This window comes from Tetrao urogallus (assembly GCF_951394365.1).
Source record: "Tetrao urogallus genome assembly, chromosome: 11".
Classification (NCBI taxonomy): Eukaryota; Metazoa; Chordata; class Aves; order Galliformes; family Phasianidae; genus Tetrao; species Tetrao urogallus.
In genome coordinates, this window is record NC_136824.1 from 17,393,663 (window position 1) to 17,420,993 (window position 27,331).

Consider the following 27,331-nt stretch of genomic DNA (forward strand, 5'->3'; position numbering starts at 1 on the left):
GTCTGACTTTTCCTAAGGAATTACAGTAGATTGATTCATAGGCAGAACCAAGCCCCAGGGCTGGATATTAATCCATGCTCCCCTGAAGCTGGAGGAAGTTTGGAACCAAGCCCAGATCCGGTCTGATCCAAGCTTTATAGCTTGGCATAGATAGAAGGCTGAATATACCAACAAAACACATTGCGAAGCTGATTTGCTGTGTCTCCATAACGCCATGCCTGGTCTGGGTAGTGGCCACCACTGAGCAGATTATTCTTTTGCTCTCACAGCAAGTGTCTCACTGTGCTTATTTCTGAAGCAAAGGGAGCCCACCTGGCTTTCTGTCATTCAGCATACCTCTGGAGTCACACACTGAGTGACATTTGTCCAGTCAGTGCTTTACAATCAGGAAAAAAAAAAAAGGGGGATCTATTTGTGACTGGAACTATTCATGGAAGTGAACTATTTGGTTTGATGCCTTGAAATTTTTGACCTGGTGTGTAGTTTGTATTTATTTAGATGCCATGTGTCACTGAAAGCAGTACTGCCCCAAGGCTGGTCCTTTAGAGAGACCAGAGGCAGGGAACACAGGTAGTACCTTTAAAAAAAAAAAACAAAACAAAAAGAAAAGCTTGGAAAGCCCATTCTACAGCTGGCCCCACATATGCTGCACATATTACCCCAGTGCTTCCCCCTTATATGGCTCCCACTACTGGGTAGCTCACTGAATGCCAGTAGTTTCATAGTTCCCTGGCAGGCTGAACAAGGACTTTCACATCTCTGTATGTATCCTTGGGTAGCAATATTTCTCAAATGAAGTCTAACTAAGGTGCAGTGCAGGTATTAGTCCCTAAAACTTGCGTTTGGCAATCACCAGGAAAAAAAGTAGCTTCCTTTTTTTTTTTTTCAGAACGTTTTGCAGAACTCCCTGTGCCATGCAATGTATCGCAGAGGAGCAAGAATTACTCATTTTAGATCACTTACTCATTTCCTTGCTAATGCAGAATTATCCTCTGGTCTGAAATTCAGTCATCTTTTAAATATCTCTGTTGCTAAGGCATTCTGTCACTTCTCCTGGGAAATCATTTCACACTCCAGTAGCTCTTAATATCAGGAAGGTGCCGGTACCCTTCTAAAAGGCTGATAAAGAAAAGGAAGATCATCCATCCTCAACAACCACCCATAAACTTCCAGAGTCAGAAAACACACAGAAGACCTAAGAGAAACAACTGCAAGGCCAATTAATTCTGTTTAGCACATTATAAACAACCCAATGAATCGGCTCCAGAAACCTCCCATCATTCCAGCACGGTCAGGGAAAGCAGGGCAGGAGAGAAATGGCACAAAGCCGAGGTGAGCAGCTGTCCTTGTGTGGAGCAAAGCCTCTGCAGCAAACCCACGTTACGGCCACGTAATGGGGACAAAAATACGGGGACATCACTCTGAGCTGAGAGCCAGCAGGGGACAGGCTTACAGAGCTGCTCGCCAGAGGTGCAATTCTCTTTCTGTCAGGTCCTCGCTGCTCTTCTAACACCAGTATAGGAAATGGCTGAGATTAGCCTGCAGCTAGAGAGAGGTTGCTATCAAAACAAAGTCAGAGAGGGAGATGTGCCACCACAACCATTTTTTCTCTCCTTTCTTTTAAGTAAAGCAAAGGCAGTGCTTCTAAAATGAGTTGATGCCGGTTACCATGGGCATGGCAAACAAATACTGCAGCTTCCAGCACAAGAAATGAAAGCTCCCTGAAAGGCTGCCTAACAGCCAAGGCACACCATCACTCAGTAGCACTGCCTAATTCAAGCAATTGTAGGCATTCTGCCTGCTTGCTGTTGCCTCGAGCACTGCAGCTGGAAGGAGCTACTTCCTATAGGAAAGGGAGAAATCCTCTTTTGACACGCAGCATGGATCTAACTCAGCATTTACTGAAAGTCCTAGCAAGTTCACCTCAATATACAGAAGGGTGCACATGTTTAAATAGATACGTAATACTGCAAGAAGGGTCTCACAAGCTTAGGTCAAAATCTGTTCTGCTAAGTACCTTGGCTTGAACACTAGATCCACAAAATATTTCTCCTAAATAATCTTAACGCCTGGTGGGTCAGAGGCTGCCAAGCCAGCAGCAGCTTTGTATCAAATAGCCCCCAGTGGAGCTTTCTTGTACCTACCCTAAAACACGTTAGCAGCCACTGAGTCTTACAGCAAAACAGTGCACTTGCCCATTAAGGGCCTCTTTCTGTGTTCATTTCTCACCTGCCCCACCACACTTATCATGCCAGCTGAAACATTCCTAACAGAAGCAGTTTAGCATCTTGTCGTGCAGTTTCTTGAGGCATATCTGTGCTGGTATGCTGCTGCAGTCCCACTCTTTTTAGGCCTTACAAACACACTGAGCAGCACAACATCATCAAAGGAAGGAAAAAGCTGCTTCTTTCAGGTAATGCACGCTGTCTGCAGAGAATATGGGTAACCTGGGAGTGAAAGAGCTGGAGGAGAGCAAGGACCTGGAGGCACTGCCATGGGATCTCCGTGCAGATGTAACCCTGGAGTGGGTCAGAGCTGGGAGGGGACAGGGCATCCCTGAGGAGTGGGCAAGGTGCGGGGACCACAGCAGTCACAGCAGAGTGACGGATGCTGCCCTGAAATAGACCTCATCTGTTGGAGCTCAGGGCTGAAGGAGAGAACCACAGAATCACAGAATTGTAGGAGCTGGAAGGGACCTCTAGAGATCATCGAGTCCAACCCCCTGTAAAGCAGGACCCCTACGGCAGGCATTCAAATGTCTTCATTTCCACTTGTTGTTAAGTTTAAAGCCCTGTTAACCCACTTTTTTAGCTTGTATATAGAGATACATACACATACATGAATCAATATTTCCTAGTCTCTAATTATTAAACAAACTATGAAAAGGATGATTACAAAGCTACAGCCCTGCTTTCTCAGCAAAGGCCAGGTTACACCCATAGCCAATGAAGGAGAGGGACCTACACTTTACAATGCTTAAACTGCCATATATTTCTGTAGCCTCCATATCCTGTGCTGCACACATGGGACAGGATGCACAGAAAGTGGGATTTTCAGCTAAGTTATAAACAGGGACCAAATCTGCAATGTTTTGACACACAATAGATAACTCCCAGCAGAGCTCATGCTTTGAGAGGAAACATCCTGCAAGGTGACTGGGAATTTCTGTGCAACAGCTTTGGGCAACTCTTCAGCAGAAAAATATGATAAAAAATATACTACAGAGCCCAGTTTTCAGGCACGTCCTCTGCTTCAGCTGAAACAGAGCCTCTGGGAACTCGTCTCCTCTGTAAAGCAACTGATGTAAACATGCAGGAGCTGGTTAAATTCTGCCCAGTCTGACAACAGCTATATTTGTCATTTGCCCTGCTTGTCTCTTCTTATGTATATGAATTCCTCTGCTTTTCTTTCCTTCTTTTCCACTAACATCTCCTTCAGACCCCGGGAAAGGGCAGTTCCTTCAAGCTTGTTCCTACTCTGCCCTTCTCTGCAGTTTCAGAGAACACAAGGTGAGGGCATCTGTAACAAAATGCCAGGCTGCTGCTTCCTGTGTACAAATATAGGCTGTCTGTCATGTAATACACAGAAACATCTGTACTGTTCTCACAAAGCAAGCATTTCTGAACTGAGGCTAAAAATCATTTTGGAAGGTCACACTCTTCTGTTGTTAGATACTTTCCAATTGAATGTTTTGAAGCTGTACAGGGTTTATACACTCACGTGTGTTTTGAGCTTTCAGGATGCTGCGAAAACAAATTCAAGCATCTACATGAAAGACCTAAACCTCTGCTCAGTTCTTATTAAACCCAGGCTAGATAAGTTCACCAGTGTCCAGGACAAATGCTGCGCTGTTCTCTTCCCAGGAGATGAGGAAATTTAGTTTTATGTTAAAGTACCTAAGTTGTTTTGATGTTTTTAATCCATTGGTTTGAATGCCTGATAGATAACCCTGGATTCATAAGGGTTCTGGTTTGCTCCCTTGTTCCAGCGAAGTCTGGTGTGATTAGTGCAGAGGCCAACCCTGGGAATGATGCAACCCTATTTCCAGTCAGCTTGGGGCTGCTTCTACTTCTCACACTCATGTGAAAGTACTCAAGTAAGTAGCAAGTGCAAAATATGCACACAGACACTGCAGGACTAGAGTGTTTGGTGCTGTTTTCACAAAAGATAAGCTCCATCCAAGCCAACACAGGGCTCAGCCTGCTGCACGGTGGCTGGCATGACTCACAGTAGTAACTAATTCAGACAGACTGACTCCTGGACTGCAGAGGACAGAGCAAAGTGCTGCCTGTACCTTTCCTCCTGCACAGGTGGCTTAGCCATCACACCCAGCAGACCTGCACACAAGTCTTTCCAGTTGCACTGGGTGGCTTTGCATTTCTGCTCGTTAATCCTCAGAGAACAAGCAAACACCAAGGCAAAAATGAGTTCCTTGCTTGCACTATGTTTCCACTAAATGATGTCAGACAGGGTCCTTGCGTGCAGTACTCTGCTACATGCCTGCCTAGGACGTGGGAGGGAGTTACCTTCTTGCCTAAAAGCAAACTGCCACCCTCTGCACGTACACCCGGTGCAGAGAGTCTGAGTGCAAAGCAATAGAAAGCAGATGCTTCTGCATTTGTTTCTCCACACCTTGCTACCACAGAAAGAAGTGTCAATAATGGCACACTGGGTCTACCCTATGTGGCAGGAGGAAGTAGAGATGTTAACTGTGGTCTCAATGGACTGGCAGCACATTGGCTTCAGAAACACTTTATCAGAAACTAAGCTAAGCTACCAGCGGCAGAGCTGGAACAGGACTGCTGGAAACTGCTCTGGGAACTTCATTGGGCAGAGGCTTCTCCCAGCTTCAGAAAGAATGTTAAAAATGTTACCCTAAGAACAGAGCAGCATAGAAATGAAACCTTACTGAAAAGATGACGATCTGGTTTTAAAGGAAGGTGGAGTTATTTTCCACTTCTATTCACCAAGCAGAGACTAAAAAAGAAAAAAAGAAAAAGAAAGGAAATTTAAAAAGAGCTGTGGTTTTCCGGTTAGAAGAGCCTTCCTGTGTCAAAACGTAAAGGGGCTCTATGAATTACTCAGAACAAGTCTCCATTTGAGGGAGGAGGCAAATACAGGAAAAACCCACCCAAACCATCGAGCCTGCAGTGGCACCAAAAAGCAGTGCAGCAGTGTACATAGTGAGCATACCTGTGTGCAGAGCAACGTCACGAGAGCTCAGCTACCTGCACCTCTGGTGCCATCAATTCAGCCTCTCATGGCTGTGAAGAAGGCAGCAGAGCCCCATTGCAGCACACTGCCTGGCAGCCCCAGCATCCTATTCCACAGATCCTTGTGGTCGGTGCCCAAGAGAGCCTGGGTTGCCAGGTAGATTTGGGAAGTCCACTTTGGAAAGTGTTTTGAAATCTACGGAGCAAGAATAGTAAAACAACGAGGTGCTTGTAGCGAGTTTCTACTCTCTGTACTGCCCAGCTCCTTCGAAAACCCTGCCAGCCTCTTCCTCCCTCTCCGCTTGAAAAAACAAGCACCAAAAAGTGCCTATTTTACAACAGCATCTCCATTCCTCTGCAGTTGAGGAAGGAGATCCTGCAGCAAACAAAGAACGTTTCAGCCGCTAGATGGCAAAAATCACCAGGAGTTGCTGCAGACTGGCCGCTGCTCTGGCTCTGGCTGTTCCCCATCATTGCAGATTCAGGGGCAATCCTGTCTGTATCGGAAACTCGTTTTAACAAATGCAGTCTTTAAACATTTGAGGGGAAGCCTTAACAAACATGCACGATGAATTTGTGTAACTGTGACACCTGCAAGAGCCTGCATGCAGGGATGCCCAAAGCAAAGGCTGTGTTGTCTGTAGCTGAAGTGCTTGGAATTGCCACAGAAACACCAGAAGTGAGGAATTTAAGAAAGAGGAGAAGAGGCAAACTGCAGCTTTTCTCGAATTATTTTCAACCCCTAGGCTTTCCAAGCTGGCCAGAGAGGTGCTACAAAAGACTGCCACAGTGCTGAGCAGGATCACATCCTGGAAGGACAAGAGACTGTGAACAAGTATCCCTAAGAGTGACATACCTTCATTTTCAATGCTTTGGAATAAAGCCTTTCCCAATCTTATACAAACGTCACACCAACACAGATGGGATGGGTAATAAGTAGTATATATACACTGTGTATATATACTATATACACAGGAGGGCCATCTAAATTAAAATTCTCATGTATTTCTGCTACACGAAGTGCTGCCATAAACCCTTCAAAGCACTGAAATGATATATTTCACTGATACAAGCAGAGCACCTAGCAGCAAAAGCTCACCTACAGAACTGCTGCTGCAGCCAGCACATATGGGCTGGCTTCCCTGCAGCCCATAAAGGAGTCATAAAGGAGTACCTGCTGGTTCTGTGGGTCAAGATGTGATTTACTTACCTTCCTGCAGACATAACTAGGCTCAGTGAAATATCTGCTACCCCTTCAGGCCCCATAAGGATAAGGGATCTGATTGATTGATCTCAGAAAAAAATTATAAAAATAAGGAAGGAAATGGCTTAAGTCTATTCCAATCTATCTGCTGACTATGGCCTTAGCCTAAGCAGCAGCTGGGGAAATGGCTGGATCTCAGAGCAGGAGCAAGAGACCAGAGCTTTCTGAATTAGCAATTAAATACTGTGCATGAGGCAGGTATCTCTCTGGCTCATAGCCAGATGCATTATTGTCCCAGAAGACAGATTAATGCTTACAGAGAGCCAGCAAAAATAAGAAAAGCTTATATGTGTAGCTTAATATCACTGACTACTCTGGTAGCTCTTATGCCTGGAAACAACGACAGAAAAGCAACAAACTGCTTTTGTCCTTGATATGTACTGAGGATGAGTTGTTTTTCAGTATGCATTACAGCAACTCTGTCAGTCTTGGTATAAAACCTGAATTACCAACGCTGATGAAAAGATCTCTGGGAAAAACAGATGAACACAGCACATAAATTAGTACGTGTGGTTTGCAGGTGTCCCCTGTTCTTACAATTTCAGTATTTACTCATTTCTGGGATGATGCTGCTAGCACGTTCTCCACCTCCCACTGGAAAGTCCACATTTAAAGCTAATTTTATTTCATGTGTACATTTAATTTTTCAAAATAATCCATTGGAGGTTGTAAGTAGGGAAAAAATCTAATTCAGCTGCTGATATCCAACTTGTTACTTGATCTAGACCTTTTAATTAAAGGATTTGGAATAAATCCTTTTTTTTCCCCTTTATGTTGAGAAAATTGTTTCAAGTCCCACGCTAGACTCATTTTATGCAAACCAGGGTACAGAAGGAAAGGTGAGCGAAACTTCAAAATGATTAAATATTATTGGGATAACTACTGTCACAAACAGATTGATTTTACCATACATATGTCCTTGAGAGGATGCTGCAGGAGCCCAACAAGTAGATGAATACTCGTGTTTACTTGTTAAAAGCAAAGATTTGGAAGTGGATGGCAGGGCAGTTACTGCTGAGGACAGATCCATCCTTTCCCATCACCTGAGCACTTTACTTATGCCTGGCCACGTGGTATTGCAGGCTATGGTTAGGAAAAAGATGCCCATCTTCAATTAACCTATTCGTATCCTCCATGTGTCTCTTAAATCTCCTGGAGCATGCCAAGAGATGCAGGATTTCCCTGCCCATCTGCACATGGCTGAGAAGACACACGCATCTTCTTCTGGATTCTCCTAATAGCTGTGGTTCAGCCAAGGAGATCTTGGAGGGTTTTTGCCCAGGCTCCCACCTGAGGAAGTCAGAGACTCTCTGCAGAACATTTTCCCTCAGGGAATTTTATAGCCTGGGGCCTGAGGAGGTGGTTTCTGAGTCTGAAAAACCTCAAATTAACAGTGTAATACTGGCTTCTGTGCATGAAGACACCCTTCCAGCCTACCAGCCAGGATCTAGAGCTCATCATTACACTGAAGGTGACTCACAAACGGTGCTCTTTCCTTTCTCATTGCCCCTCTGCTGATCTTCATGCTGCCTCCTTAAAAAAAGCTTGCCTCCTTGCAAAAAGCCAGGACAACGAGAGAACTATAATCAGCCCTTCACGTCCTCCTGCAACACTATGCTGCCTTAGCTGTGCACCTCCATCCAGGTGAGCAGCATCGCATCAGTGTTTGCTCCTCTCCAGGCTGTACATCACAGCCCGGTGCCGAGGGCTGATTTCACAGCACGGCACGTTCACGCTGGGAACATCAGCTCCCTCGGCTCTCTGTGCTGCATCTCCTAAAGGCGAGGAGCTGCACCACGCGGGGGTGCTAGGAAAGCACAGCAGGGAGGCTGCTGCTCCAGCTGCAGGGGTGAGCAAGGAGGAAGCATTCACTGTGCTGCACTTACCACGAAGGGTGGGGTTGCTTTCTCTGCATTCTAGTGCTCCGAAGCCCAATTTCCCTTGACCGCCTTTATTTCACTCACTTGACTTGCATCCATTGGTTATGTGGAAGAACAGAACGTTCACAGTTACAAATACTGATTAAAAAAAAGAGGGTGAGCGTAAGGAGTTCTGCAATTCCTTGCTTCGTGGAGCATTTTATTGCATTTCATAGGGTAACAGGTTGATGTTTTTTCGTCTCTTAGCATGGGCAATTTTTATTGCAAGGCTGTTAAGAGCTTTATTTCTATGTGGATCTTTTGGCTGAGGGAAAGTTTTGCGTCTAGATTCCCAACCCATCCTTAGAAGCCTGTGCTAATGAAGCGCTTTTGTTTTTATCTCCCAGCACACTGAAGGCAGCATTTGAGAAGCTCAAGAAACGTAAGTATTTGTATCTTGCTTTGTGACCCAGGTTCAGGCAGACACACTGTGTTGGCACCCTATGGGCTCTTTCATCCTCTCCCTCTTATATCGTTAACCTTTCCATCTCAGTCTGTTCCTCTACCGAGCATGGAGGGTGGGGGGCAAAGCACATTCACTCACTCACTCATGTCATCCTCCAAGTCTGGGCACTGAACCCAGCCCCCAGAGGCACAGAAAATGGCTTTCTCCTCAAGTTATTTTTCTCCAGATCAAGCTGCAAAATACCAGCTCTGTTCCCTCTTCTACAAGACACTAACATCCACATGCATCCATAGGATGCTTTCTAAAAGCGCCCAGGGCAGAGTTAAAATCTTCCACACTGTCATAGTCAAAAGGACAGCGTTATCTGGGTGTTGGTGCCTGCTGTTCAGATAACAAAAGCACTCTTTCAAAAGCAGCTGGTGAATTAAGGTACTTTTAGAGCCTGGAAGGGGGAAGCTCAACGGTTTTGGAAAGTGCAGGGCTTCATTTCAGAGCCACCAAAGCTGACAAATGCAGAGAAGCTGCCAGCCACTTCAAACAGCATCAGTCAGGTGGTCTGAAATGCAATCCAGCTTAGCTGACCCTTGGAAATTCTCAGCTTGCAAGCTCCCCTGCTGACATTTGTGCTGGGGCAAGTGGCAAAGCAGCTCCCATAAGCAGAGAGAATGTAGTGGAGGGAAGGCAGACACCAGAGGGACAACGGAGGTCCTCCCCCCCCACCACAACACCTGTGGCTGGAGTAAATGGGGCCAGGAAGAAACACAGGGAGATCCTACACTTGCTAAAACAGCTCTGAGCAGGTGCTCCAATTCTGCAGCAAGGGGTCTTGCCCATATCACTTGTGAGCACTGAAAGGACCTGCAGTAGGCCCAATTCAGGCTGCGAGCACCCTCAGCAATGTCAAACCCCTCATGTTTTTACATGTACTTCTTTGCTGAAGGTTGCTCTGTTTGGAGCAAGCTGTATGCAGCAGCCAGATCTTAGAAATATCTCCTGAAAAATGTGACTTTACCTCTAAAGTCCTTTCCACTGACTGCACATGAATTCTTATCTGCTTTAGAAATTGAAAGCGTTGGAAACTCTCATATCCAGCTGGCAGGAATGCTGAAGGATGAACTGAAAGGAATAGAGGAGTTCCGAGAAAGGCAGAAGGAACAAAGGAAAAAGGTGAGGAACCAGCCAATCTTTGGTACAGGTTGGGTCAGCAGTCCATTCTGATGGCCCATCTTCAGCCATAGGCTGTGAATACTGCAAAAGATAATGAAATGTGCCCAGTTACCCTTCTCTCTCCACACACTAGACTGTGCAAGAAAGCCTCTTTCTAATCCCAGCTGGAAATTAAGTAATGCTCTGAACTCCAGAGACAGAGGCTTTAGTCACTTTTACTGCCTCTGCTGTAACTGCTGATGCTATTCTTATTCATGTAAGAACTTAATCCATCCTTTACTCTTTTTTATATCCTTGCTAATTGCATTGCTTTGGCATGATCCTGCATGATCTCTAACATGCACTAAAATAAAGAGATAACATATGCATCTAAAATCATAGGAGGAAAATGATTGTTAAGCAGAATGCAGAACATACGCCGAATACTTAGAATAGCATCAAGTTGATGCTGTGCAGTAAGGTTCAGAGAACATTCAAAGCTATCTCATGCTCTGTGGTCTCATTATCTCCAAATCCCCAGGAAAAACAAAAAAAGCTCTCAATGGAGACAAGTGGTCACTCTTACACCTCTGGTTCCATGGGCTTGAAGACAAAGAGCTGACATCACTGAAAGCAGTGATTGAGGGAACAGTATAATCAAATACCCTGACCTTGGACAATGTTAAGTAAAGGTAAATGTGTACGAGCAACGTCCAATACAGCAACATTCTCATGTCCACAACCCAGACACACAGGAGCTTGGAGCAGCACAGAACTCTGAATATGAGGGGGTAAAACCAGTGCTAGATTTGATGTGCACAGCAAATCACACAGGCAAAGACAGCGTGCACCCAGAGTTTGTCTTCCTCATCCCCATCTCATCACTAGGATCTGCAAAGAGAGAGGCTTTTTCCTGCTGAAAACAATAAGCTTGGAACTCAAATGGAAACTGTTATAGGGGCTTGGAAAAATACTCAAAACTCCTTTGGAGTCTCGAGAGCCATTGTAAGATGTTTTCTCCTTCAGCACGTGGCTGTGAGGAAGTCACCCTCAGACATACTGGAAGGCTTCAGCATTTTTGGAGATCTCACATAACACTGTTCTGTGTTTGTGCTGGATCTGCTGCAGCTGCCATTGGGACTGTGCTATGAGCCTGATGTCAAGCATGCTTCTGGGTGACCCCAGAGGGAGTTTTGCTTGAGCAGATCAAAGGACCAGAAGTCCCACTGAAGAAACCCATGCCCTGCCAAATAGGAGCATATCTCGTGGTCACACAAGGCTGGGCATAACAGAATTAAAGCTATAAAAGAAAATCCAGCGCCGTCTTTCCAATGCTGACCAGGTTATGTTGTGGAAATCAAATTGCACAGAGCATAAATTTGCCAGAAGCAATGAAATATAAATTACACAGGAACCGTTTGAGTTCAAAATGGACAATTACTCCTGGTCACATGGGTGAGACTGTGGTTTGGTCTGTAAAGACGCGAGATCAAGCTCTTGGACCAGCAATAAGCTCTGCTAGCAGAGCTGATGGGCACTGATGGGTGTTACACTATTAATCTCCTTAAGGTTAAAAAAAAAAAAAAAAAAAAAGGGTGAGGGAGGGAGAAAATGAAGACCTACATCCTCTCTGCTATTAATGGAAAGCACTGAAGTAGAATTATCTTGGATTATTATTTTTTTTTTTACCTGATGCTCTCTGTGTCACTGAGAAGCCTGTCAGTTGCAAAAGCAGTGAAGTCATTTTTTGCACAGGCATGTGGCTTGTAGAGAGACACTGCCAATGCCCTGCCTGATCCTACCAGCAGGCAAGGGGGAAAGTCCAAAGAAATGCTTACACTCCTGTGTGTTTCTTACAGTATGAGTCTGCAATGGAGCGCATGCAAAAGAACAAGTTGTCCCATTATAAGAAAGCAATGGAGGTAAGCAAGGAGGTTTTCTGTAAACTCATCACTCCACCTTGAGACTGTACCACATGAAAAAAGATCAGCAGTGTGTGTGTGTGTGTGTGTGTGTTCTGTTGGCACAGGAGTGTATGTGTGTTTAAGACAGGATGGGATTCCTGGCAGGAGGGAGCTAACCTTCCTTGCATCCGCCACTGAAGTCTCCCAGAACACTCAGAAAGCTAAATGTGGAATCAGCATCAAACGAAACAGTTCAGATTGGATTTGATTCTTTCTAGACAAGGATTATTATAGGAGAAAACATCATTTTCCTGCCTATGAAAATAACTTTAAAAAAATTGAGCCTTGTAAAGCAGAAGGAAACCTTTCCAGCAGGGAGTTTTGCAGGTACAGGAACTGCAACAGCTGGGTTTGGTTTCCAGTGGGCAACTGCCTCTGAAAAAGAGCAGTTGCAGACCTGCCAGTGCTACAGCTGGAATTGTACTAAGTATTTTAGTTTACATGCAGCATCATTCTAAGTGAAGCTCTAAGACAGGGAGTTCTTCTGGTGCAAATAAGAATAACTTTTGCTTCTGAAAACTCTACTGAGATTGCTGCCTATGTGTGGTTGGTTCTGTCTCACAGCTCGGGGTGCTGGGTCAGCCACCTGGCAATGCAAGTCACGCTGTGGAAATGACAACCCATCCTCACTGGCACATTAGCTGCAACTTGGTCCCTCTGCACTGGATGCACCGACAGTGCCTGAGCTGTATCTGTGCAGAGCACCCATGGCAGTGACCACCTCGGCAGGGAGCTGGCAGCACTGACAAGGAGCAAAGAAATTCAGGGCTGTAAGAAGGGGGTCTGATTCCCACCGCTAGCCTCTCTGCTACAACTTTTCAGTGCTGTTTTTAATAAGCGTCTCTTCCTGGCATCACGAGGAATACTCTCCTTGGCCAAAACTTGGGTGCTGATTCATTCCCCCAGACTGCAGACGAGCAACTCCAGTTTGTAGGAGCTTTGAGACAGCCCAGCCTTTTCCCTAACCCAAAGCCTCACATGTGATTTCATTTCAATTGGATACAGTCAAAGAAGAGCTACGAACAGAAGTGCAAGGAGGCGGATGAGGCCGAGCAGTCCTTTGAACGCATGAGCGCTTCAGGCAACCAGAAGCAAGCAGAAAAGGTACCTGAGACAGACAGACCTATTCAGCAGATGCTTAAAAGGGAGAAAGCTGTTCTTCCTTTTCCCAGGTTCAACAGAACACAATTGAACAGCCCATTCCACAAGATGCCAGGGGTTGCTTTCCCTTCTAATTAACTCCTTAGAATCAAAATGGGAAGAAGCACTTTCCCAAGGAGGCCTTCCTTCACAAAGCACTCAGTTGGACTTGCCATCCCTGATCTTGTCCTGTGGTGGGCCAAGGGAGGGACTGAGTTAACCCATTAGTTTTCTTTATCCCAGGCTATGACCTATTCGCTTTACAAGTCATGAAAGCAATCTGAATGAGATTTTTCTCCAAAATCATTCATGAGAAAGAAGCGAGTCAGATGTATGCCACGCAGCTAGCTTTGCCTTTTGGTTGCTTACATTTAGTAGGCATAGTATCTTACATTAAAATGCATCTTTTTCTCTACATTTTTTGTCCTTACGCTTAGTTTAATTTCATCTAAATTTACAAACTCAAAAATAAATCATTGGAAATTAAGGCACTGCTGTCCTTCATTGCATCTTCTGATACTTGTTGCTGACAATTTGCTAACTTTTAATGGGAACATTTTACAGTGGAACAGATGGAGAAAACAAAATAAATGAACTCCCTTTGGCTCGATAAAATAAGTGCAGTGTAAGCAAAAAGGATCAAAAATCATCTCGAGGAGCAGGAAGAAGGAGACTCTGAAAACAGCATCAGAAGTTTACATTTTATTTCTCTCGCTCCCTAATCTTTGATGAATTAAACCTTCCAGCTTTGCCATAAAGGGGGGGGGGGGATGAAATCCTGGCCCTACTGAAATCACGCCAGAACTCTCAGTAGCTTCAGTGGTATCAAAATCTGACCCAGGTCCTTTCACGCAGAGGAATCCCAGGGTGCTTCCTTGCCATTATTTCCACACAAACGCCAGCACAATTGAAATGCACAGAGGCATCTCACAAGAAATGCCAGCTGTTTAATTCTGCTCAGCACTTGCAAACAATTTGGGCCAGGAAGAAAATAAGAATGAAGCTGATGTTTCCAGTTTACTACACATTTTCCAGCCAGCTGTGAGGAGGAATATGGTCATGAGAACCCCTACCTGAGCATTTCTTTGAAGGGCAGAAGGGAAGAATGTGTGATACTGATTTCTAGAGCTGTGCATTAATGTACTGTCACCACCATCTGTGCAGAAAGACCTGGGAGTACAGAGCTGTCAATAACGTGCTTATTTTCATTTGTAGAAGCTGCAGATTGAAAAAAAAGAAAACCCAAAAAACCCTGCTCAGAGTGAATTTAGCTTTTAGTCTTCTGAGTTGTTATGGGAAATAGTATGGCATTTACAAAGTATTTTAAAGGCTGTATTCTTGTCATATATGCATTGCACGAGGAGCTTGGAAGATGAATATTTTTAACTGACATTTCTGCTTATAAATACCTATTGGAAAAGCACTTTGGACACTCTAGAAAATAACCTGGAGAGCAGACACAAGGTTCAGGCTGCAGCATGCTAGCAGTGTGCTCCTACAGCAGGGATCCCTGGATAGGATGATATAAGCTGCCAGATTTCCCCTGCAGGCAGTGGACTTATGTCTACACCTGTGAAATTCTGCTCCCTCCTTCTCCATAGCACATGCTCAACAGAGCAGATGGTTGGACTAGATGATCTTAAAGGCCTTTTCCAACATGAATGATTCTGTGATTATAAAGGTGGAGCAGCCAAGAACTGTTTGCACTTGGAGCCTTAACCCTGCAAGAGGAAAGGGAGGAAGGCAGCAGAACACTGTGCCAGGAGCAAAACATGCAGGAAATTAATTTGAAGTGTTTCTTTCTTTTCCTGTTTCAGAGTCAGAACAAAGCCAAGCAATGCAGAGATGCAGCACATGAAGCAGGTGATACTCTATTTGTAATAGAACTGATTTTTTTCTCAGCAAAGATCAACCAGCATGCTAATTTTGATAGCATCGATCAAATCAAGTGTTGCTAGCCCTATTTGAAGTCAGGTTTCCTGATGTCATCTACCCAAAGACACTATAGTGAAGAGAAAAGCAAGCCTGACCATCAGCTACACTTAATTTCACTTGTGGTCATGCAAGTCTCGTGCTGTCATTAAAGATTTTACAGCAGACCATCTTTAAGGACTTCACTCAGGAAAAAAAGCTCTTCTCAAAGCAAGTTTGAAAGCACAGTGACACTCATTGTCCCAAGCCAACCTAAACCAGATACACAGTCCCTGGGTTCCCTGTGCATGAGCACAGCAGCAAGGGTACATCCGTCAGCCAGAAACACACTCGATGTGTTTTGTCCAAAAGGACAATGCTGGCAAACCTCTGCACTGGTTCATGAACTCAGCCTTGGCACTCACTGCTCATACTGAAGTTTACTACAGTGCATGGCTTACCTGACTGGCTGAGTCAAAGGATGGGCATGGCCTGGACTCATGATACCTTACTTACATAATTCCCCTTCCCCCTCCCCATATATATATGTGTATATACACACACACACTTGCTGACTATCAGTTTCAAGCTCACACATTCTCATGACTAATTTCAGGCCTGGGGTTTGACAGAGTAAGAGCCACAGGAAAATCCTAATGGGAGGAAAAAGAGGAAGACTATCATTTTTCTCGTCTAACTGTTGGGTTTCTATTGTGTGTGTCTGTATTTACAGAGAATGTGTACAGACAGAACATTGAGCAGCTGGATAAGGCCAGGACAGAGTGGGAACAGGAACATATTAAAACCTGTGAGGTAAACACTGACCTTTACAGCAATATATTTGCGTGCTCTTTGTTTTATCCTACTTACAGATACCCATCTGGGTCCTCAAATATTATCTCAAGGGCTTTGCTGTTTGCTTTACACTGAGTCTTTGCACTACAGAATCTAGAACAGATTCAGACGTAGTTACTAGATGCCTCACTTCCATGTTTCTTGTTTGTTCAGCATGTGTAAGTAAATATACAGAAAGGGAATAAGTGCAGAGGATTGAGGCAAGGAGCAATATATGAACTTGTACAACCTTGCATTTCTTGCCAGTTTTCACCTATAATGGAACTTAAGACACTAGCTCTAATGATGATGCTCTATCATAGCCAAGATTGTTTTGCAACTGCTTTTTGTCAGAATGTAGTTTCAGTAGAAGATTAACAGGAACACATGAAAATTCACTTCTTTTAAAAGATGAATTTCAGAATGGAAACAAGAAGTGCTAAATCAGCCCATTAAAAACAAACATTCCCTCCAAATTATGTCTTGCAGAAAGTTTTCAGAATGGTTTCTTGCAGGACAGCTTTTGCTTGTTTGATTTTTGTTTGTTAAATATCACAAGTTCAATGCAGATTAAAAAGAAACTTTTCACACTAAGCAAAAAAGCATGGTAGCATCATTATAGAGCAAACAAGGTTCTGAGTAGCCTGTACATTTCACATAGCACGTTACATTCACCTGCAAGAACGTTCGCTCCCTGCCAAGGACTAATCTCTTCCATTGAAGGATAGTGGCTGGGGGAGGTTTGTTTCTGCTATGGACAAGGAGATTTGCTCTTGGTTTCTAAGGTTTGCACGCCAGCTCACATCTGGTTGACATCCAGATCAGACACACACTTGGTTATAATGATCCTTCAGGTACATTGTCCATCTGCTGAAGTACAGTTTTGTTATGTTTACTTCTTTCCAGTTTTACTCCTACATAAAATAGCTTTCTGGTTCTCTGCTTCCTCTTAAATTCCCTACCTGGGAACACTGGGAAAGTCCCATGGCTGCCACTGCAAACTTTGTATGGAAACTTAGCCAAGCCTTAATTTTCCCAAGATGTGCAATTTCCCCTTCTTAAAAAACCAGTAAACAAGCAAAACTTTCCACGACTTGGAAGACTTTCTCCCACACGGCTAAATTCATTATAGCCCACAGAGCTTGCGGCCTGCCCACTGCTTAGCTCCGACAGCCACTCATGAAGGAATGGCACTTCTAACTCCTCCTTGAAGAAGTGCTTGTAGGTAGAAGGAGCAGATTTCGTGAGACCTTTTAAACTGCTCACTGATAGAAACAAATCAGCTTAAGATCCCAAACTTCTGGCTGCACAGCACAAAAGCTAGAAGTGTGAAGGTCTGTGGCTAAGCATGGGACATCCACAGCCTGAAAATCCTGGCTAGCAAGTACAAGCACTGAGACAAGCTTCATTGTGAGGCTGGGCTGTGCTCCTTGGCACAAGCAGCCTGGGCTCGCAAGCAGGCCTGTCGCACAAGCTGATGGCATGAGAGATGTGCCTATCACAGCATGCAGCTGCAATATGCAAAGGGTTTGACAAACGCTCTGTTTCTCTCTTTGATGAGCTGCATTTCCTGCAAGGGCATCATTTGCCTGGTAAGTTCCCAGTTGAACAGCCCCTGGGGGTAGGCTGTGTCCATAGGCTTTTTATTCTGCATGGTCAGCAAACTACTAATTTCCCTACCCTACAGGTTCTCTTAATAAGCTGTTTCTCTCAGAAACTGATCCCAACACCAGCTGGCTCTCCCTCGATTGACTCTTTTTATCTTTAAGTAAGATATTCAATGGCAGGCAGCACACCCAAGTATTCTGCTGAATACTGTATGCATTTGTGGTGTTCTGGACATAATTACTAGCAAATGGAGATGCAAGCAGATGGCTGGAAGCATCTGAGCTTTTCACACCTCGTAGAAAACCAAAAACCGATGTTCTACTTCTAACACTGGAACATAAAACAACAGAACCCAATTTCTAAAGCTTTCAGAGATAGTTTATCTGCTTCTTCCACCATCTCAATACATATTTATCCTGTTTCCCCCCTTTCACTCTCCGCAAATCCAGTAAGCTGTACAACATTAATGAATTAGACAGATGAGGGAGAGAGCAGAGAGACAAAAAGAAAACCAACAAAAAAAAACACACACAAAAACACCTTATCTTACCCTGAAAACAACCTTAGAAATGAGCAAATGCAAACTCAGAGAGCCTCAAATAGTTTCAAAGAGGAAGTCTGGAAAGATACTTTAGAAGGCAGAGATGGATATTTCTGGCTTTCCCTTTAGCACAAATACAACCCGTCATGACAGCATTCTGCTATATTGCAATACAACTAACATGGCACTACTTCACATCTCTTTGGCTTCAGGTTTTCCAGCTCCAGGAGTGTGACCGCATCACCATCCTCCGGAACTCGCTGTGGGTTCACTGCAACCAGCTCTCTATGCAGTGTGTGAAGGATGACGAGGTAGGGGCCAAAATCAGGGAGCTTCACGTGCAAAAGACAAACTGCAGGAGCCCTTTGGAAGCACAGCACTAGCCTGGCCTTCTCTGCATGTGCAATCAAACTGGCTGTTGTGCAGCTCTAGCATGTTCCATAAAGTCCTCTCAATCATTCTCCTTCCTTCTTCCCCAGATGCAAAACAGATACATGGGTTTAGATAATGTGTGGCATGTGTGTTGAACACTATGTCTGCCCTCCTTCTTTTGTTGGGTAGTGCCTCCAAATACCAGATTGCTCAGCTGAGTAGGAGTGCTTAGGCACGTCCTTCAGAAAGGCACGCAGTTACGGTCTCAGAGGAAGACATAAAACATACACCACTCCATAACGGCCTTTTGCTTTTTCCTTCAATTTTTCCACCTATTTGAAGGTTTGTGGATCACATCCTAAAAAAAAAAAAAATGTGGGTCACATTCCTCATTCCAGTATGCCTGAGTTTTAACTTTCACTGGCTGGTGCTTGCTATATAAATATGTCGGTTGCATTGAAAAGCCCTGGACTGTCTCCTTCCTCCTCTCATGAAAAGATACCCAGAACACAAATAACAGACGCGTTTACAAGAATGTCTGCATGGGGGACAGACATGTACCAATTGCAGTGGTTTTAAAGAGAAAAAGCATTAGAAGAACATCAAAAAGCTAATTCAACATGAAAACTTAAATATTAAATTCTTGAATTCTGTTTTGTAGCTGTATGAAGAGGTTCGGGTAAGCTTGGAGGACTGCGTCGTAGAGTCAGACATAGACTACTTCATTAAGAGTAAAATGACAGGAACACAACCTCCAGGTAATTATTCCTTTTGGTCTTAGCTGATGAGCCTGTGGTTGGGCAGCCCACTCCACTGGGGAAAGCCAAAGGAAGGATTCTCTGCTCCCACCACCCATTCACCCATGGTGGGAATGACACTGTCTTCTCTTAACAAGTTGTTTGTATATGGACACGACCCCATCTGGGGAAAATTTTGAATGAAATCGGCTTTGTCCTAGTATGCAGTAGTGATGTAAAGTTCACAGACTGTCCACTCAACCCACAAGAAGCCTCTTCATCAACTTTACTGATCAAAATCTCTGAGCTGAAATGGAGAATAGGACAGGAAGAACTAACAGCAGTAGTAGATCGAAAACCTGCTGCTCCAGGATAGGAGTTCTCCAAACACATCATCAGAAATTAGGTCATTTTACATTCCAGTGACCAAATACAAACCACACCTTCTTACTTCAACAAGCAGTATCAGATATTTACAGACTGAGTGAATGCCTGCACTGCCTGCAGCAAACAAAGATTCACAGCCTTTGTAAAAGAACAGAAAATTCCCTATTTCATCTCATCATCAGCTGACGATGGATCTCTATTCTGAAAAGATCTCTTCCTCCATTTCTTTATTTTTTTGATCTGTGTACACAGACTGCAGACGTACGCAATCTGCTGTAATGCTATTCTGAGATGCCAAAGAGGAACCCCCTCAGTGTTGACTCAGGAGTCACAAGAGAGCTTACTTCCATTCAGAACACGGAATAAGCCATACTGGTATAAGAAAATTGTATATTGACAAAAGCCTTCCGTGCTAGGGGTCTTATAGGTGCAAACATCAGTAGTACAAGTGTCCTGTCCCATGGCATAATCTTGACAGGAGCAGCTTAGAGCCCAGATCTGGCAGCAGTAGCAGCCTGGCAACTTCTTCAGCAGGACTGGATGCTGCTAGTAATCCAGCACTGAGCTACTTAAGGCTTGTTTACTGCTTAGCCTTTTCTCATTACACCCATGACAATTAAGAATCAGGACTTAGAGAATTTTTTTTTTTTTTTTTTTTAAACTAATACACTAATGCTTGTGCTTGGATGTCATTTTGCTGCTACAGTTTATTCCTCTTCTCATAGGGGATTGAAGTTTGAGTGCTACAAGAGCACTGACCTAGGAAAAGCTACAGTTCTCTTTCCTGTCAGTGAAAATGCACCTTGCAATTGTACACAAAGAATTGTAATTCTCAGCTGGGCTGGCTCCCTCTCTCCCCTCCTCATGGGAGATTTCTCATTCTGCAGTCACCTCGGTCATTTTCTTGGCTATGTCAGGACTCATCTCTAATAAGAAATAGGTGGGAGAAACTCTTGAGAGCTTTATGAAATGCAAAGAAACAACTGACTCTTGGTTTGGCTTCTTTTTGTTGTTGCTGTCTCAGTTTTTTTTTGCCACCTTCTAGAAGGTGACATGCTCTGGAAGTAACACCCTAGTACCTCTACAGCTCTTGCTAATGAGTTGGCACAGTAGCACACAGTGAGCTGTTCATCTCATTTATTATTTGCAAAGTGCAGGGGGAAAAAATCCACGTGTGGTTTTGCATTGTGTAGAGCTAGATCTTCACCCTGACCAAACCTTTAGGTTTCATGATGCTGTTGCTCTCTCCTACTTAGTCATGACACGAATTACAGGCTAGAAACTACAGCAGGAGAAAATCTGGAAGGGTAAGAAATGCAGACTCTTAAAATGGTAAAAAATAAAAATAAAAATCCTTTAATACTGTGAGCTTCTGTTGTAGGAGTTCTTTGCACTCACTATTGTACGTGCCTGCTCTGTTTATGGTCTTGGCTAATCCAATGTGAAAACTTCAACACAGTCTTTAGTCTAAGTTCAAAATCTTATGTAATTACCTGGTATCAGAACTGAGATAATAGGCTATCAGGGCTTCCAAATCAGATTTGACTCGTATTTGTTTGGCTTTCACACTGAGAAGGCAGAAAGGGTGCCTGACCACCAGCTCTAAGCAACTGCACTGGCAGCTATAAGATGAAAAATAAATCCATCTGTAACTATTTCATCTGGAAAGCTAGATTTGTAAATAAGCTCAATTTCACCCTCAACCACACCATAGGGGAAAAATGAAAGGACTGTAACATAACTGTGTTCAAGACAAGAAAGCTATCGCTGTAGTAAGCAGCAGTAAAAAGCAAATCAGCTCTCAGGAGGTGGAGGTGAAGATATGAAGCCATGCACAAGCACAGACCAGGAAATTTCTTGCTATTGCTGCTCCCAGAGATATTCAGAAATTTGCCCAGCTCCAACAGAAATACTCAGCTCAATGTGTTATGGAAAAAAAAAAATACACTGCCACCAACTGTACCAGGAACACGGCCATGGGCTCACAGTGACCATGCTCTGCAACCCATAAAGTCTGGGCTTCATAAAAAACCAGAGGAAACAGTCATGTGCTAAACTGCATTCTGAATTAGGGTTACTCACTGTTGTTGCAGTGGTTCCTCAGGACCTTGGCTGTGCTTGTGCCAGGTTAAGAATGCCTTTCTACCAAGAGTGCATCTGCATGCAATCACTTTTTGATTGGTGCTTTTGTCAAGCACCTACATCCTCCTGAGCTGCTCCAAACACGTTACTGGCAAGTGCAAATGGATGTTATGCTGCTGCTTCTTCCAGCAGTTCCTGAACTGCTATACTGATGGCTGTACTCTGGTTGAGAGAAATGGGTTTTGCCTGATTGAACATCATTTTTTTTTCTTGCCATATTGCAGGTGCAATAGGATATGAGAACTACTACGACAGAGAACCAAACAGAAGCAACAGCCCAACTCAGACTTGTGGGATGATGAAGAGGTGAGTGCTAGACTTTCGTTCCCAGAAGTAGCATTTCTCAGTGCATGATGATGGCATGGGGGTTGGAACTAGATGATCTTTAAGATCCCTTCCAACCTAAGCCATTCTGTGATTCCATGCTTCTGTGACAGTAAACGGGACCTGAAAAGCCCTTCACTGTAGCAAGAGATGGCTGCATATAAATAAAAGTTAACTCGAGAGAAGAAGTAAACCTGTCAAAGCTGGAGTCAGAATCATTTTGCCTTGGCCTAGTGGGAAGAGAGACAAGAGGACAAGTTCATAAAACAATTAGTCAGCTGGCAACGGAGAGCATTCACACTTATTTCCTCTTTCCTAGTGAGTCATGGCACACAGCATCAAAAGCTCCCATCAAGGGAGGGCAAAGGTGAGCCTTGCTGGGAGCCAAGGCTGGGGAAAGCTGTCCTTTTCAGCAAAACCTCCTGGCTTAGTGCATTGCAACGCCCAGCTGAGCAGAACAAAGAGCTACTGTCTCTAGACCAAAGGAAAAAATACTTAGTGGAATAACTGTGATGATAAGGGAGGTGTTTTTCTTTTTCTAATCCATTTAGGCTGGTAAATATAGTAACATGAATGCAGTTATATCAGCGGAACAGCATGGTAGAGCTATTGGTTTAAATATTTTATACCAAAATGGCTAATTCATGGCAGGAATGGCATCGTATTTAAAAGCAAGAGAGCTTAATATTTTGACAAGCCTTATTATATGGCAAAGACAAAGAGTGGGATGGGATCTTTCATTTAAAATGTGGTCCGGGGTTGTTAGTGAGCTGATAAGGTTCACACAATATTTGGCTTTTGGTTGGAAACAAGATTTTATATAATAATGAATTGTAACATTGCAGCCTCTGCAATTACAGAAGACAACTGTATGGCCATTTAGAATAGAACTGTGCTCTGCAGGAGCAAACAGCCTTGAGAGGCTCAGTCTCAGTTGCTCAGAAATTGCTGAGCTTAGATATCCATTTTCCTGAAACTATGACCATACACCAGCTGAAAAATCAAACCCTCCAGATATGTTTTAAGCAATCCATATTATTGCTACCTATACCTATATCCTAAACCATATTTTCACTTGGCCTGGTCCCAGCCAGTATCCAGCTGTGATGTTGAAAACAACTAGGTGAGATTAAAAAAATAATAATAATAATTAAAGGAAACAAAATAATTTCACTTAACTTCACAATTTCTAGAAAGGTATGTTATAAAAGCTTTGTATTTTGAATTGCATTAGTTTTCCTTAAAGGAATTTTATTCTCTTGTAAATTTTCTGAGGTTTTGGGAAAGTAGATGGCCACAGAAGAGATGATATCCATGCAGCACTGCAGCACACGGGGGGAAGGTTGAGTCTGACAGCTGAGACTTGTAAGAAATGTCCTGGTCACTCATTTTGTCATTGACTTCTCTTGGTTCTGCAGATTCTCTGGACTGTTGCATGGAAGCAGCAAAAACAATGCTGAAAGAGTCATTCCTTCAGCCCCTCCTTTCGGTATGCCTCGCCAGAAGTAAATTTACCAGATGTGTATAACATCAGTTGCTAAATCTAGCTTTAACACAGAGCAGAACTTCTACAGCACACGTTCACATGATGTCAGGCAAGAGTACGAGCAGATTGAAAACAAATTCAGCTCAAATTTCCCAGTTTGAAGTACTAAATAATCCATATAACCTTAGGGTCGTAACAACTTCAAGACCTCTATCTGGGCAAGGGTATACTGTGCTTTCAGACCAATGCAGTTTTACTATAGATAATAGTATTCTCCTAACGTTGGGTATGCTACCTCTAAAAAGCACAAGGGACTCCCTAAAGTCTTTAACACATCTGTCTCATGCCTTATGAATACAAATATTCATCTCATTTCACACTTGGACTGCCTTATCACAACCTTCGCAGTCAGGCATTTATCAGTAGGACATTTAAAACAGTATTTTGACCATGCAGAAAGCAGCAGCTTACAGCATTTTTTATTCATTTAAACCAGGAACATCTGAACTGAGATTGCTGCCTACAGGAAATCAAAAAGTTCCTTTAAAAGAGCTTTTAAACGTACTCAGGCCAACTTCCTTTGCGAGGCATGCCTTGCCTGCTTGGATGTCCAGTAATGAGGCTGCAGCTACCCCACTTGCTGCACTTGGTGCTCAGAGCCTCTCTGGAGCTATCAGGCACCAGCTGGACCTGCCAGACCCCAGCCGTCTAACTCAGCATGCAGCAGCATCCATATACATACACAGCCTGAAGGCATTTAGCCTCTTGCAGAGCTGTATAACGACTACATATGGAAAAACTTACCAGAAATAAACAACAATATTACATCAAATGCTGGATTTAACAGCAGATCTCGACTTTATCCAAGTAAACAGCATCTGTGATGGCACCTTATGCTAAAGCCTGGTATGATAATCTCCCTCTAACTACAGAAAGAGCCCTGCTGGCTGCCCATCTCTCACTCAGATATTGTGTGGAGCCCAAGTAGACTTTGCTGCTCATTTAGCACACCGTTGCCATCACATTTTGGAAACCTCCAAAGGCAGTGTTTTCACCTGGGCTGACAGACCAGGTTATGAGCATGCAATTAGAGCCTGCCCTCCCCTTCATCTTTAGCCAGCCCTGAAGGTTTGGACTGCTCACACCATGACTGCCATTCTCTTCCCCACACAGCCCTTCTGAAAGCAAAGGTGTGCTTGGGAAATACACAAGAGCAGTCCTGGACTACTGTGTCAGCACAACAGCATCCACAGCAGCAAGGCTTTGGTTCTTCCATTTTACCACTGTGGTTACATCACGAGCACAAAAACAGCAGAAGAGACCCAGGTGGTTCTTTTCAACAGCGCTAGCTCTGCCTTTTCCTGAATGACAGGAGTTTTCCTTAATTATGTCAAGCTAGTTTAAAATCTCTTTCAGAAAAGTCCTATCTGTGACAAATGGTTAAATGGAAACTACATGAACTAATGAAAAATGTCTGATGACCCACCACACCAACACGGTATTTTCCACTTTTCTCAAAGGAAAAAGAAAAGCCCTGTGTGAATCACTGCACTGCCAGAATTCCACATCTCCAGTAGCAAACATCTTAAACCAGTTTACTCACAGTACTTCCTTCTTTGCACTACTGTGATCGTGCTTTAGCAGGGTAACATTTTTCCTAACCTGGATGAAGCTAATGCTTCTGACCTCCCAGAAGTTTCAATGGCTGCACTGTCACCCAATCAATGGCACACAGTTTTTGTGCGAGAATTTACCTACAGTTCACGGCAGCTTTTCTATACACGTACACCTCCAGACAGAGAGAGAACAGAGACCCTTGTATTTGTGAACTCTTGCATATGATCGCATGCATTTATAAGCAACTGAACCCTTTGTTTCTGTTTTTCCTTCCCCCCTCTCCACAAGCAGAGAAAACAGATGGGGTCTACGCAGACATTTTTGTAAATGAACATGGAAGAACTACATCATCACAGGACTACAGAGTACTTTATGACTACACAGCCCAGGTAAACAAAGGCTTCAAACTAAATACTGCATACAGTGTCAGATTTAAAACCGAATGCTGATCTAAACATCTTGAAAGCATTAATTGTGTTAAGGAGCTGTTAGCTTCCCTTCCTTTTTCAGAGGAGGGCACCTAGAGCTGCTGGCACAGATCACTGGACCGTGCTCTGCCCAGGATGAAACAATAAGACTCTTTGCAAGTAATTATGCTTGCCTAAATTGGTCCTGAGCTGTTGCAATCTCCTAAGGACACATGGAAAACTTTATTTTGGTGATGATGGCCAGATGTGCAATACTGAGCATTCTGAACTTACATTTTCTGTGAAATGTCCTCCCTGAGTAAGAAAATAGGTAGAGATCTCTCTTATAAACTCTGGTGCAGCTTTATAGCAGATTTCAGACTACATGATGGATGCTTGATTAAGAACTCCTCTCCATGTGATCTCACACATCGTCTGGAGAGTCCTGCTCCAGTATAACACACTGGTTTTAACTGAGGTCTCTTCCACGCGGGGGAGGACTGAATCCCCAGAAATGACAGAGTATCAGTGTTGCAAGTTGCAGAATCACAGCAGACTTGGCCTGTGTACCAAAAGAGTGTTATAAACCACAACCTGCATCCTTAACCCGGGTATTAAACTCTCACTGGCTTCAGACCTCTCTCAGCATAATACCATTAGTAAGATTACAATATTAGAGGGCAAACCACTGTACTAAGCTTCAAAAACACAGACTCCTCACCTGTAGATGAACTCTGAGAGAGAGACATCATTATTCCTATCATACAGATTACCTTCTAAAACACCAAAAATGGAAAGAAAAGGACCAAGACACAGTGGCTCAGACCCTTGATGCATCTAATGAATATTTTATTTCACAGCAGCCACAGGTTTCAAAGAGTGGTGTAAATAAAACATACAGCATGTAGGACACCTGCTCTCGCTTTCCATATTATGATTGTTACAATTTCATCCAAATCCATTAAATGAATCTTTCCTCTATGTTTTTTCTCAAGACTGGTTAAAAATACTTTCTTCTTCACATCGACTCCTGCCACACCATCAGTCTCTGCCAAAAGGACTGTCACAGTTTAATCTGTAGGCTTAAAAGTTCCTCCACTGGTCACCACTGTTTGTTATTAAGAGAACCAAGAGTCTTATTTATGGGCTGGATTTATAGAGATACTGTTTTTATCTCTGCCAGAAACTAAGCCTTGCACTGTTCAATTGAGCAACAGCTGTAGAGTAAGGAAGGTTCATGGCTGGCTGGTTTGGGACAGTCACATTTAACCCTTTCCATCCTTCCCTTATGATAAAAAAGGTTACTCAGGAGGAGACAACAGGAGGCTGGGGAACGTTCCGAGGATCTTAAGGAAATAGGCAGCTCAGTAGGTGCTTAATCCTCCACTGTTTGGTATTTTAGGTTCATTCCCAATCAAGAGGACACTGACAGACTCTTGATGAAAGACAAGGGTAAAAAAAAACAAACAAAAAACCCACAAGACATGTGGGTCCCTCCTGCATGCTCAGGTTAACAACATTTCCTTTCCCTGTCCGCTTGCAGAACATGGATGAACTGGACATCAACGAAGGAGACATCGTAGCTGTCATTGAAGAAAATGACAATGGCTGGTGGACAGCTGAAAGGAATGGGCAGCGAGGCTTTGTGCCAGGGTCTTACCTGGAAAAGATTTGCTGAAGCGTAGCCTCAGTCCTTAGACTTTGAAAATATTCTTCTACTGAAAACAAACATCATACAAGGTCTGCTCCAGCTGACCAAGAACAACCCGTTATACTGCCCTCTACATTTACCAGTCAGGAAATAACTGCTTTCATCTTCCTTCCCACCGATCCTCTCTCCCCTCAACAACTTCTGGCTCACATTGTCTGAAAAAAGCTGTCTTCATCTCAGCAAGACGAGGACTCAGGTTTCT

The 27,331-nt window shown here is 43.7% G+C and overlaps 1 protein-coding gene across 1 annotated transcript in view; it reads left to right on the forward strand.

The window, feature by feature from the left end:
• Positions 1–27,096, forward strand: part of PSTPIP1 (proline-serine-threonine phosphatase interacting protein 1) — a gene marked incomplete at both ends in the record, with an annotated part of 43,943 nt that extends 16,847 nt beyond the window's left edge. Inside the window, 12 exons of the mRNA XM_079540697.1 lie at positions 8,744–8,778; positions 9,863–9,969; positions 11,808–11,870; positions 12,918–13,016; positions 14,870–14,915; positions 15,697–15,776; positions 18,159–18,257; positions 18,980–19,076; positions 21,809–21,890; positions 23,327–23,397; positions 25,300–25,400; positions 26,962–27,096. Coding sequence (XP_079396823.1) covers positions 8,744–8,778; positions 9,863–9,969; positions 11,808–11,870; positions 12,918–13,016; positions 14,870–14,915; positions 15,697–15,776; positions 18,159–18,257; positions 18,980–19,076; positions 21,809–21,890; positions 23,327–23,397; positions 25,300–25,400; positions 26,962–27,096 — 1,015 coding nt within the window. The remainder of the gene's footprint in view (positions 1–8,743; positions 8,779–9,862; positions 9,970–11,807; positions 11,871–12,917; positions 13,017–14,869; positions 14,916–15,696; positions 15,777–18,158; positions 18,258–18,979; positions 19,077–21,808; positions 21,891–23,326; positions 23,398–25,299; positions 25,401–26,961) is intronic.
• Positions 27,097–27,331: the final 235 nt, after the last annotated feature.